At 29.2% G+C, this 12,876-nt stretch overlaps 3 protein-coding genes across 4 annotated transcripts; 1 reads left to right on the top strand and 2 right to left on the bottom strand.

Annotated features, from left to right (window-relative positions):
• Positions 1-1,643: 1,643 nt before the first annotated feature.
• Positions 1,644-3,701, top strand: LOC134836856 (integrator complex subunit 10). The gene is made up of 3 exons (XM_063852109.1): positions 1,644-1,895; positions 1,959-2,042; positions 2,104-3,701. The coding sequence occupies exons 1-3, from the start codon at positions 1,708-1,710 to the stop codon at positions 3,680-3,682; spliced, it is 1,851 nt and encodes a 616-aa protein (XP_063708179.1). The 5' UTR covers positions 1,644-1,707; the 3' UTR covers positions 3,683-3,701.
• Positions 3,702-5,373: 1,672 nt separating this feature from the next.
• Positions 5,374-9,541, bottom strand: LOC134834571 (succinate--CoA ligase [ADP/GDP-forming] subunit alpha, mitochondrial-like). 2 transcript variants are annotated; one of them, XM_063849307.1, is made up of 8 exons: positions 9,512-9,541; positions 9,371-9,431; positions 8,851-8,964; positions 8,679-8,785; positions 7,616-8,131; positions 6,458-6,663; positions 6,126-6,230; positions 5,392-5,647 (listed from the first exon to the last, which is right to left on the bottom strand). In XM_063849307.1, the coding sequence occupies exons 2-7, from the start codon at positions 9,405-9,407 to the stop codon at positions 6,206-6,208; spliced, it is 1,005 nt and encodes a 334-aa protein (XP_063705377.1). In that variant the 5' UTR covers positions 9,408-9,431; positions 9,512-9,541; the 3' UTR covers positions 5,392-5,647; positions 6,126-6,205. The 2 variants fall into 2 exon arrangements, with proteins under 2 accessions (XP_063705369.1, XP_063705377.1); XM_063849299.1 differs by having other exon boundaries at positions 5,374-6,230; positions 9,371-9,534.
• Positions 9,542-11,140: 1,599 nt separating this feature from the next.
• Positions 11,141-12,377, bottom strand: LOC134837019 (cyclin-J). Its single transcript, XM_063852326.1, has 2 exons — positions 12,239-12,377; positions 11,141-12,181 (listed from the first exon to the last, which is right to left on the bottom strand). The coding sequence occupies exons 1-2, from the start codon at positions 12,254-12,256 to the stop codon at positions 11,225-11,227; spliced, it is 975 nt and encodes a 324-aa protein (XP_063708396.1). The 5' UTR covers positions 12,257-12,377; the 3' UTR covers positions 11,141-11,224.
• Positions 12,378-12,876: the final 499 nt, after the last annotated feature.

The raw sequence follows: 12,876 nt of genomic DNA, 5'->3' as shown, positions 1-12,876 counted from the left end.
TTCATTAATGTTGTTTGAAGTTAAGGGGGAGGGTGAGATTAAAAAAAAAGTTACGATTTCAATCGATAGATCGCCATTTTACAAATACATAATTTTTTTCCGTTTATTTCCTAAAAATTTATTTTTTTATTCGACGAAAATTTATTTTGAAATTATTGAATATTTATTTTTTGATGATTTTTGATATTTTTCATTTGTAAAAAAATTCATATGATGATTTTATTTTTCATGTGCCCAATTTATTTCTTCAGATCTTTCAAAAATTTGAGGTTAGGTTTTTTTAGGTTATACTTTTTGAGATCACTATAAATATATTCTCTAAATCTCTCGAACAATATCCGTTCTTACCAATCAATCTGATGCAATCAGTCTCATGCAATTTTTTATCATCATTCGGGTTTGATAAAAAAATTAGAACAATTGATGAAATTTTAGTTTACATTTTTGAATTTATGACATAAATTATAATTTATTGACTTCTTAAACAAAAATTTTTCAGAAAAAAAAATTACGATTTTTTTATGAAAAAAAAAATTATTAAATTAAGGTAATTTTTTAAACTTAAATTTAAATCAAAAGCCTTATTAGTTAAAAATGTCTTGCGACTTAACCTCAAAATTAAGTTTAAATCATACGCCTTTTATGTTTCAGTCAAAACATTTCGCATCGTGGAGCTAGTTGTATCGCTTAGACTAGTTAGGTTAGGTTCGAGGATGCATCACCGCGGTCCGAAGACATATTGTCATCGATCGTTTAGACTAATGTTTTAATTCAACTTAATTTAAAAGTTTTCGAAAATTTATAAAGTCTTTATTAAGAAATATTGATTAAAGTATAAATTTTATAATAAAACTGATTACTGGAAGATGCGGGAAAATAAAACTTCAATTCTTTTTACAGTTCTGAAAATAGTGGTTCTTTATTTATAAGGATAAGTTGTGTTAAATTAACAACTGCATGAAAACATTGAGCGTGGCGGGACCTATCATGCCGAAACTTTTGATTTAGCACATTAAATTGCTTAATGCGCTTGTTTACCGTTTCATGACGACGCGCACACTGTTGTTGAAGCACACTGTTTTGTTCGTTGGGGATTATAAAGTGTGGGTCTGGATATCCTCGATCAGCAACCACTGTCTCACCATCGTCCAAAGAGTCGATGAGAAGCTCTCTCGCAATTTTTATATCCGGATATGCACCGCAAGGAAATCCTCCGTGTGCCCAAACTATGAGGCCCGTTCTCAAGCACAATCCAATTTCGTAACGAAGACCGGCAGATCTGAATCTGTGGGAATAAAATCGAGGATCGATATAGAAATTATTGATGTTCGAAAAATATTTTTAAACCTTTTAAGGAATTTTGCAACTATTTTTTAATAAAAAATCCAACTATTTTTTTAAAATTTCAACATTTTTTTCAAATTTGTTTTTATTAAATAATTAAGTTTAATTTTGTTGTTTGAACTTTAATGTTCTATTCAGATAATTAATTAATTTTTTTTTACATATTTTAGGTTTTATAGTTATAGTTATTCGTCATTAAAATCTTTCGTAATTAAGGTCTTCAAAAAAATTAAATTTTAAAATTGAAAGAAAGAATTTTTTCAACATCATTAATGAACAACGCCATCATTTAATCAAAAAGTAAATAAATAAACAACCGGAAAAATAGTTTGAAGAGAAAATTAAAATAAAAACCTGAAAAAAATGGAATCCCCAGAGGAAAACTACTTGATCCAAAGGGCCAAAAGTGCAACAGATCCGAATGTCGCAAAAGCCATCATATTAACAGCAAAGACATTATATCCACAAAACTTTAAAATCCAGTTCATGGCTTACATGTTCGAGAAACAGGCAAAAAATTACGACGAAGCTGCCAAATCTCTCAGTCATTTGTAAGTTTTTTACTCCTTTTTTCCTGAATTTCGACAAAATTTAATCAAAAACCTCAATTTTAGGCTTGTTACATTCCAAAATCAGCAACCACCGGAACTATGGACAGAAATTGGAAAATTAACTGAAGCACTGAGGATGCCGGAAGAGTAATTTTCTTCAATTTTCCTTTAAAAAAAATAAATTTTAATTAATTTTTTTTAATTTTAGTAAAGCAAACGAAGCCGACGGCGACGATTTTTACATAAAAATGTTCCAACACATCACTTATGAGGTGCAGCATAGCATTCTTTTGCTCACTGCCAGCAATTCTGACAATCAAATGGATCATTGTCGCCTGACTCTTTTGTTGCTTAAACGTTTTCCGCAGACAATTGTCACCCATGCACCTCGTTTAATCGAAACTTTAATTCAGGGCATGCAACCAAGTTCGCCCGCTAACGTCATAAAATGTCGCGAAATCCTGGTCATGGAAGCACTGCCACTGATAATGACGAAACCCGTCGAATTACCGCCACTTTTGATCGAAAAAATCCTTTTTGTCACGTTTGAGTTCTACATGCATCGAATGTTCTCGCACCCGGAGGAGAAAGACGACGCTTGGCGAAAAGTCTTCGAAGTAATGGAAAATTACTCGAAATGTCTTAAATGGGAGCCTTTCATGCCATATGCCAAATCGAGCAGTAAAGAGGTTTATTGGGAACGAATGGTTCATATTGTCTCCTCGGCAGCCACAAAACCATCGGAAAGCAAACAAATCGTCTATTATGCCACAATTTTGTTCATGATGTCGATCCAGGAGTACGTGGAGAACGTAAAACAAAAAGTTGGCGATACGGAACAAGAATTAGTCCTCGTTGAAGGCATCCCGACGGAAAAAAGGCGAAAAATTGACCCCATCGAGCCACCTCACATCTCCGTCACGCAAGGCTGTTCGCCCGAAACGCCAATTTGTCTCGTTGCCGCTGCCCATTGCTGGCAATTACTTCATTCGAACGAACTTTTGCAGCAAGATTTCACCCAGATGATCGTCAATATCTCGACGCCGCTCACAAAATGGGTCAATCGCTTCCTACTGGACCTCGCCATCTACTTGCGACGCAACGACGAAGCCCTGTCGCTCATGAAAGACTCGCACGCCGACAAAAGTGAACTCGAAAAAAGCGTCCGGCTCCTCAGTTTGACCATCAGTCAGGGCACTTTGAATGTCCAGGGCTTCGAACACATAATTTCCATCTTACAGGAACTCCCCACGACGCCAGGCGTTTATCTCCCGAACAACGTTTTCACACATCCGAAACGCCAATTACTCCTGCTGCCACTCACGAAAAAATCCGTGTTGCAATATTGCGTGAAAGCGATCATCGCGTGTCTCAAACAACGTGTTCTCTCGGATCCCAATGCCTCGAATTTGTTGCTTGGGAATTTACTGGTTTTGTGTCAACTTGATTGGCCGAACGAAATTGCCGTGGCGGAGATGATTTTTGAGATTATTCGACAGCGGAGGGCTTTTTCGTACTTGCTGTTCCCGAATTACATCATAAATGTCGAGATGATTGAGGAATTTATGCATTTATTTTATCCGGGAGAAGTCAAGTTGGAATTTACGATTCCGCAGACTTCGAGTAGGAGGATTGGGACGAGAGGCAGTGATAAGGGAGTGAAAGAGGATTTTATGCAAATTATTCGGCAGCAGATTCATCGTTCGAATGAAGATATCGATAATGTGGTGATTCAGTTTTTGCAGCAGGAGCAAGTTATTTTGGTGCAAACGTTGTTTGAGAAATAAAAAAAAAATACAAAAAAAAAATCTGAAAAAATAAATATTTTTAAAAATTTCTTTAAAAACTAATTTTAATTTTTTTTTACAAATTTTCGACAGTTTTCAAAATTTAGGGAAGAGAAGTTAAATATTTTATCAAATTAAAGAAAAATTAAAAATTTGAATTTTCATCAAATATTGAGTTAAAAAAAAAAATAAAAATGCATTTGAAATTGGACTTTAAAGTGCAAAGTTTGCCAAATTTTTTCAATTTATCTTACAAATTTTATTAATTTTTTTTTTATTTTTTAGCATATCTAAAGTTTTTTTTTGAAATTAATTTTTAATAATGAATTAAAATTTATTAATTTAAATTAATTATTTTAATTTTTAAAAATTAATTAATTTTATAATTTTTTTTTGTAAATGAATGAAAAAGTTTGGATCATTTTATAATTTTTAACTCCTTATTAAAATTCAAAGCTTCAAAATTTTTTGTTATCTAAAGTAACAATTTTTCCAAATTGTCAAAAAAAAAAATTTTTTTTAAATAATTAGGCCGCTTCAAATGAAAATCAAAAATAAAGTCCGATGCCCCATTTTAAAAGTCAAAAATCAAATGGGGCAAAATAAAAAAAAGTTAAAAATTTCATCAAAATTGATCGTTTTTTGGTGTATTTTCATAATTTTTTAAGACATTTTCAAAAAAGTTTATAAAAATTTTCAATTATTTTAATTTTTGTTTTGAAAATCATATTTTAACTTGAATTTTCTTCTCTAAAAATATTTTTCATAAAATTACTGAATTTTTTTTTCAAATTTTTTTGAAAGTTATTTTTTATGAAATTTTAATTTTTCAATTTTTAACTTAAAATGATCTAAAATCAATTTTAAATTTGAAAATTTCAAAGAAGATTATTAAAAAAACAATAAAAATGTTGATCATTTATCAATTGCTAAAATTTTGTCATTTTGTAGGAAAATAAGTATTTCAAATTTTTTTTTTGCCCCCCCCCATTTTATTTTCAAAAATTTTGGACTTTATTTTTGATTTTCGGCCTAAAAAATTTTTTAAATTGTCAAAAAAAAATATTTTTAAATAATCACCTAATTTTAAAATTTTTGTCTGACATTTTTTCAAAGTAAATTAATTAAAAAAAAAAAAAATTTAAAGTCATCCTTTATTTTCAAAAATTTGTTTGGGAATTACCAGAGAAGAATGTTCGATTTTTTTTTTTAAAGAATTTAAAGGCAAAATTTTTTTTGATTTTCATTAAATATTTTTAAATTACTTCGAAAATTGAGAAAAAAAAATTGAACTTTTTATTTTATGTTATTGCTAAAATTTTAATTAAAGTAAAATTTAATCAGCAAAAAAAATTAAATAAAATTTGAACAATTTTTAATTTTTTTTTTAAATACAAATTAAAAAAAAATAATTTTTGATTTGATTTTTAATCCAAGATTAAATAATTTCTTTCAAATTTAAAATTTTTTTTAGCATTTTTTATATTTAAAAAATTGTTGTTCATTATTTTGCTTCTTCTCGAGTTCAAAATCACTTAAATTACCTTCAAGACATCTGAAAATCTTCTCAAAACCTTCATTTTATTGGTTTATTAATCACTTTATTTTATTTATAATTTCCACTTATTTATTGATTTACAATTTTTTAATTTATTTTTTTTATTATTTCATTTGTTTTTTCGATATTTTTTTAAATTTTTTCAACATACACAAAAAAAAAGTTTTAATACATTTTCACAACTAAAAAATTTAAGTAAATAATTTTTTTTAGATAAAACACATGAAAAGGACCAAAAATTCGAAAAAAAATACTGGATAATTTTTTTTTTTTTTTAATTAAAAAAAGGAACTCAAATTTTGAATTTAGAAATCGCCCGACTAGAAAATTATTAAAATAAAAAAAAAAATCAATTCAAGTCCAGTTTGTGGATTCCTGTTGTAAAATTTTTCCCTTGTAGGCGGTTGCTAAACAGAAGAAAAATTTAAAAATTAAAAAAAATCAAATAATTTTTTTTCTACCCAGGAACCGAAATTTTTCATGCATTTTTTTGATAATATTCTATCTAAATTTTTTTTCACCTTCTTTCTGAAAAGAATTTCATGCTTCTACTGAAAATTAAGCGTTTCCACCGTGATTACATTCTCCTGAGAATAAAATGGCTTTTAATGTACTAAAGTTGACAGAAATTAATGAGAAACCTCTAATTTTTTGGTTTTTTGTTAATTTTCCCATGAAAGTGAAGCAAGTCAGGTGTTAGTAATTAGCATGTCTATTTTTTTACATCGATTGGTGCATTTCTTTATTTTTTAAATTGGTGCATAACAACTTTTATTTCTTAATTTATTGAACAATAATGAATAGAGTGTTATGTAGTTTTAGCCCAGAAAGAAAAAAATATGAGATGATGGCAGTAAAATTTTTGTTTAAAAAAAAATTTCTTACAAAATTCGGTCGAGCTTCCAATTTTTTGTGTGTGTTTGTGTTTTTTTTTTGTTAGTTTAGTCTTTTTTTTAGTTTTCGGATCATTTTTTATTGTTTTCTATGTTTCTGTGTAAAGTAGAGAGGAAAAAAAAAGAAAAATTAATTTTAAAGTCGGAAGAGAGTCTTTAGTTGTTACACGAGTCGCGGCGTCGCTCGGTGAGGTTCGTTAATATTAATATTTAGTTTTTTTTTTGTAAATTTTTTGTGTAAGTGTGTAACAATTAAAGGCAAATTGTTCTTTTTAAATAATTTAATCTTTTTTTTAATAAAGATGACTTTTTTTTTAGACTAACTCCAAGCGTTTCATTTCCTTGTACAATTCTTTGCCCATTTGCGCGGGTGAACGAGTTACAATGACGCCGGCTCTCTCTAATGCATTGATCTTGTCTTGAGCGCCTCCCTTGCCGCCGGAGATGATGGCACCGGCGTGACCCATGCGACGACCTGGCGGAGCTGACAAGCCAGCAACGAATGAGACAACGGGTTTCGCTTTGATGCCCTGGAAAAATTTGAAATTTTTGATTAGTTTTTATTTTTTGTTGATAAAAATTTAGGGTTCAACGAGTAATTTTTTTTTGTATGAACGTAAGAATCTTAAGTCAAGACCTAAAAATTTTTTTTTAGAGCTGAAATTCATTTTTAAGGCCTAAAATTTAGTTTTGAAAGAAATTCTGAGGCCTAAAATTTATTCATTTTTTAAGGCCTAAAAATTTGAGAGCTTTCATTTTTGAAAGCTGAAATTATTTTTGAGGCCTAAAATTTAGTTTTGAAAAGCTTCATTTTTGAGGCCTAAATTCATTTTTAAGGCCTAAAAATATTTTTTTGTAAGCTGAAATTCATTTTTAAGGCCTAAAATTTAGTTTTGAAAGCTAAAATTCATTTTTAAGGCCTAAAATTTAGTTTTGAAAGCTGAAATTCATTTTTGAGGCCTAAAATTTATTTTTGAGAGCTGAAATTCATTTTTAAGGCCTAAAATTTAGTTTTGAAAGCTAAAATTGGTTTTTAAGATCTAAAAATATTTTTTTGAAAGCTGAAATTCATTTTTAAGGCCTAAAATTTAGTTTTGAGAGCTAGAATTTGTTTTTGAAAGCTGAAATTTATTTTTGAGGCCTAAAATTTTTTTTTGAGAGCTGAAATTCATTTTTAAGGCCTAAAATTTAGTTTTGAAAGCTAAAATTCGTTTTTAAGATCTAAAAATATTTTTTTGAAAGCTGAAATTCGATTTTGAGACCTAGAATTTAGTTTTGAAAGCTGAAATTCACTTTTGAGGCCTAAAATTTAGTTTTGAGAGCTGAAATTCGTTTTTGGGGCCTAAAATTTAGTTTTAAAAGCTAAAATTTGTTTTTTATGTCATACAAAAATTTTTGAGAGCTAAAACTCAAAATTCTTTAACATGACTTGACTTAAGATCCTTACGTTCAAACAAAAAAAGCTGCAGAAAAAAATCTCACCGTGTTATACTGCGACAAAAAGTCAGCGGCATTCTCCTCGGCAACACCTCCAATCTCACCGATCATGATAATACCCTTGGTTTCGGGATCCTTCAAGAACACGTCCAAGCAATCGATGAAATCGGTTCCGTTGAACGGATCGCCTCCGATGCCAACGCACAACGTTTGTCCGAGCCCGACTTCCGTCGTTTGATGCACAGCCTCGTACGTCAAGGTACCTGAGCGCGAAACGACACCAACTTTGCCGCGCTTGTGAATGTGACCCGGCATGATGCCGATTTTGCATTGCTCGGGCGCGATAATTCCGGGACAATTGGGACCCACGAGACGCGATTTGTTCTGCTTGAGCAACAAATTTTTCACTTTGACCATGTCGTGTTGCGGAACACCTTCGGTAATGGCGACAATGAGGGGGATTTCGGCCTCGATGGCTTCGATGATGGCAGCAGCAGCACGTGGCGGAGGAACGTAGATGACCGTGGCATCACATCCAGTGGCGGCTTTTGCTTCAGCGACCTGGAAAAAAGATTTGTGAGTAATTTTTTAGTTGGTCTCGTCATGAGTTTGATAAAAATAACAAAAATTGATCAAAAATGATTAAAAAAAAATTTAAAAATTTTAAACAAAATTTAAATTTTTTCTTTAATAAGAACCTTAATTAAAATATTTTCCTCATTTTAAACGAAAATTTAATTAAATTTTCTAAAAAAAAAAAATTATAAAAATTCTATTTTTTTTAAATTTTTATACGGAACTCTTCACAAACTAAATTAAAAAAAAAATAAAATATTAATTTTCAAATAAAAATTCTGCTAAAATTTTAAAGTTTTCATCAAGTCTCTTCTAAATTTAAATTAATATTTTTTTTTCAAAATTAAATTATTGATTTTCTAATAAAAAAAATAATTAATTGCTTTAAAAAATCGAAAAATTAAATTTTTCATCAATTTTTGATAATTTTTCACCAAAATTCATTCAAATAAAAATTTTAATAATTTTTCTGATTTTTCCGAATAAACTTTCAGGTCGAAATTTATCATTAAAAGACTGAATTTAAACTCACGCTGTTGAATACTGGACGATCAAGATGTGTTTTGCCGCCTTTGCCGGGACTTACACCACCCACGAGGTTAGTTCCGTACTCGATGGCTTGTTGAGAGTGAAAAGTACCTACAAAAAATCACAAAAATTAGTAAAAATTCTTAAAAACATTGTCGAAAAATTTAAATTTTCACCTTGCTTTCCGGTAAATCCTTGACAAATAACTTTCGTATTGGAGTTCAACTTCAAATTGTTCCTCGTTTGATTGTAGACAGAGCAATATCTGACGCCAGATAACAGCAAGCTGTCTGTAAAAAGAAAGCAAAAAAGAGGAACAAAGGTTACGCCGATTGTTTATTTGCGTTTTTGATTAAAAACAAAAAAAAAAGGAAATCGATCGTCATTGAGAATTCGATTGAACTTGAAAATTTGATGATTCGCGGATGACTAATTAAAAGTGACACAAAAGTGAGAAGAATTTCAGGCGTGTTTACATGTCCCATTAGTGCCTTTGGTTAATTTTTTGTCGTCCTTCAGCAAATCGATGTCGTAACAATTGTTTTTTCCGCTAGTTTTTTTGTGGCAATTTTTATTTTTAGTGAGAGAGAGGCGTCGAAATCCGTACAAAGTCACACATTTCCAACTACATTGAATTCTATTATGTAATTTTTTTGCTTTTTTTGCAGTTTCTGTTGCAGTGACGCGTTACGTTACCTTTGACTTTGGAGAATAGTCGCACGGTGTTTGCCATTGTTGCGGGTTTCGTTGCGTTGATCTACGAGGAAATGGAGAAAAGTTTTTTGTTTAAATTCACTTCGAATTCCCGGAGTATTATTGTGGAGCAAAAATAATGACCTTTTGACGAGTTCTCTCACACCGAAAAGTGACAATTGGACGGGAGAATGCGAGTTGGGTGCGGATTTTTTTTTTAGCCCGGTGAGTAATTTGAAAGAGGTACCGTAAAGTGAGAATTAAAAAAAAAATTTTTTTTTTTTGAACAAAATATGAAAATTTTTTTTCTGAATTTTTATTCTTCTTAAAAACATTTTTTCATTTAATAAAGACATTTTTGTCTCTTTTTCATAAAATATTGTCATTTCAAGGAAAATTCTTTGGCTTTGTTTCGAAGATCCGAAGTTGATACCTGAAAAGTCAAATTTGTTACTTAAAAAATTTTTAAACATTTTTTTAAAATTATATTTTAGAATTTTAAATTGGAAATTTTTATAAGAGGTTTATTTTTTTTTATCCAGCTTTTATTTATTTTTTTTTAATTTTAGCAAAATTTTTCTTCAAAAAAATTTTATTTTTTAAAGCCATTTTTCAATTTATTTTTGTAAAATTATTATTTTTCTCTGTAAAAAATAATTTAAAAAAAAAATTATAAATTATTATTTTAATTAATTAATTAATTATTATTTTTGTTAATTAATTTTTTTATTCAAAAATAATTTATTCTCTTATTTATGAAAATTTTTTTTAGATTTTTATTTATTTTAAAATAATTAATTTTCTTATTAATATTCTTTGTCTTTTCAACGAACTCCGGTGTTTAAAATTTATAATAATTTTTTTAATATTTTAGTTCAAAAAATGCATTTTTTCCTTTCTCATTCAAAAAAAAAAAAAAAAAAAAAAAAAAAAAAAAAAAAAAAAATAAAAAAATTTAAAAAAAAATAAATTTTTTCCAATGAAAAATTTTCAGAAAAATTTTTTTTAACTAAATTTTTTTCTTTCACATTAAACCAAATTGAAAATATCTTCAATCTTTTTGGCTTTTTCTTAAAAAATATACTTGTAAAAAATTTTATCTTTTAAATTTTGAAATTATAATTGAGGCGAATAAATTAATAAAAAAATCATTTATTTTTAAATGTTTAAAATATTTTTTTTGTCACAATAAGATTTATTTTTAATTAAAATTTATATTCTTAAGATTTCAAATTAAAAATCAAAACAAAAACTATTAGAAAATTGAGAAAAAAATGTTCAAAAATTTTCTGTTTAATTCTCAGCTTTAAAAAATTAAAAAAATTAAGATCAATTTTTAATTATTTTCAAATTGTTCAAATTTAAATTTTTCTCTTAACTCTTTTGGTTTCCAAATTTATTTTTAATTTTTAACAATTTTTTAAAAATTAGTTTAAATAATTAATTGATTTTTGATAATTGATTAAAATAATTTTGTTTCTAATTAAATTCATTTGAATTTTCTGAAATTTTTGTTCAAAAAAAGATGTTTTTTAAAAATATTTTTATTAGTTTTTGAATTATTTGTTAAAAAATTTCTTCTTTTAAAAAATTTTTAAAAATTCTGCTGTTATTTAATTTTCGTTAATTTTTAAATTTATTTTTTTTCTATTTTTCGTTAAAAATAAAAAAATAAAACTTAAAAAAATAAAAAAAAATAAAAAAATGTGATAAAAACAAATTTTTAGTCCAAGGAAGATATTTTTAAAAAAAATTCCCTCTTTTTTTTAGCTAAATTTAAGATAAATTAACTCTTTATTCATAATTTTGTACAAGTTCAAATCATTTCAAGTCAATTTTTGGTTTTGTCTTTCTCAACTATAATTTAATTCTTTTCCTTTCCAGCTCCTCGTCATCCATCTTTTCACTTTCTTCCATTGTCTCGTCTTCCGCTTCGATCTCTTCTTCCTCCTCCTCCTCCTCCGTGTCCGTTGTGTCTTCCTTGCACGACATATAACCCGATTCCGGCGTGTCTTTCCTTTTATCTCGTTCCTCCTCGTCGTCGCCCGTCGCTTCTTCCTGCAACCGAAAGAGCCGCGACACAAATTGGTCCAAAACGCTCATCGGATATCCGGTAATTCGCTCGATATTCGGTGGCCAGACCGGATCGAGCAACATCGAGAAACGCGTTGTAGCGACAATTGCTGCTGCCAATTGCGACGGACACTCCACGGAAAGTTGCACATCGGTCAACGTGAGATCGAGAAATTTGAAAATCATGCTTGTGGCGGCAGTTTTCATCGCTTTGTGATTCGCATAAAGAACGCCGTCTGTAACTTGACTCGTGTACCGCTCAAAATCCTCCTGGGAGATCACGGCATCCAAATAAAGCTCGAGAAACGTCACCGCAGTCGGTTGCATGACATTCCACTCGAAAAATGTGAGCACCATCATCTCGAGCGAAATGTAATCGGCAACTGTGCACTCGATATTTGTCAGGCGGGTGATTTCGGAGACACGCGGCACATTGAATTCCATCTCTTCGATCTTGGCGCCGAGCAGCAAACACACCATCGACACGATATTCAGACGTTCCAGCTCGATCGAGTGATTGTCCATGAAGAGATCGAGAAAATAAATCCCGAGATGCAACGTCGCGCGGCGGAATTGCTTGTGTTCCGAGACATTTTGCATGAAATCGACCAAAATTGATCTGTAACTGATTTGCGGAGACGCAAAGTTGAACGGGATCCGAGTTCGCTCCTTTTCGTACAGACTCTCGACAATATCCTCGATATATTGTCCCATGAAAAGTGGATGCGAGAAACATGGTGCCTGCGAAAAAAATTGCGCAATTAGCGATTTTGCGAGAATGTCAGGGAGAAAACTTACGCAATCCAGGAAATTCATTGTGAATAGGGGGCTTAGGGGGCTTTTCCGATGAATTATTGACTAGTCAATAGTGGCAAATGATGGAAAATGAAGAAAAACGTGATGAAAATCGCACATGTTGTTTACTCCAGACACGATGATCGAATTTTGATAACGATTAACGGAGCTTTTAACACTCAGATGACTGTTTTTGAAAGGCATTCTTTCGATAAAATTCGCTATATTGACAAAGATGAGGTCTGTCTGTAAGGAAAAAATTAATTTTTATTAAAAATTAAAAAAAATTAAAAAAATAAATTTAAATAAAATTTTAAAAAATTAATAATTTTAAAAAAATTATAATAAAATTTAAAAAACTTATTATAAAAAAATAATTTAATAAATTTTAGATTAATTAAAATTAAATATTTTTTATTTAAAAAAAATAAATTTTATCAATGAAATAATTTTTTTTTAAATTTAAAAATTTATTTAGGCCGCTCCAATTGAAAACCAAAAATAAAGTCCGATGCAAATTTTTTTGAAAGTCGAAAAAAATTTTTTAATTAATAATGTTTTGGGGCAAAAAAAAAAAAGTTAAAAATTTAACCAAAAATTACCGGTGTATTCAAATAATTTTTTTTTAATTTTTCAAGAAA

This window comes from Culicoides brevitarsis, chromosome 1, assembly GCF_036172545.1.
Source record: "Culicoides brevitarsis isolate CSIRO-B50_1 chromosome 1, AGI_CSIRO_Cbre_v1, whole genome shotgun sequence".
Classification (NCBI taxonomy): Eukaryota; Metazoa; Arthropoda; class Insecta; order Diptera; family Ceratopogonidae; genus Culicoides; species Culicoides brevitarsis.
This window is presented reverse-complemented; position numbering and strand designations above follow the sequence as displayed.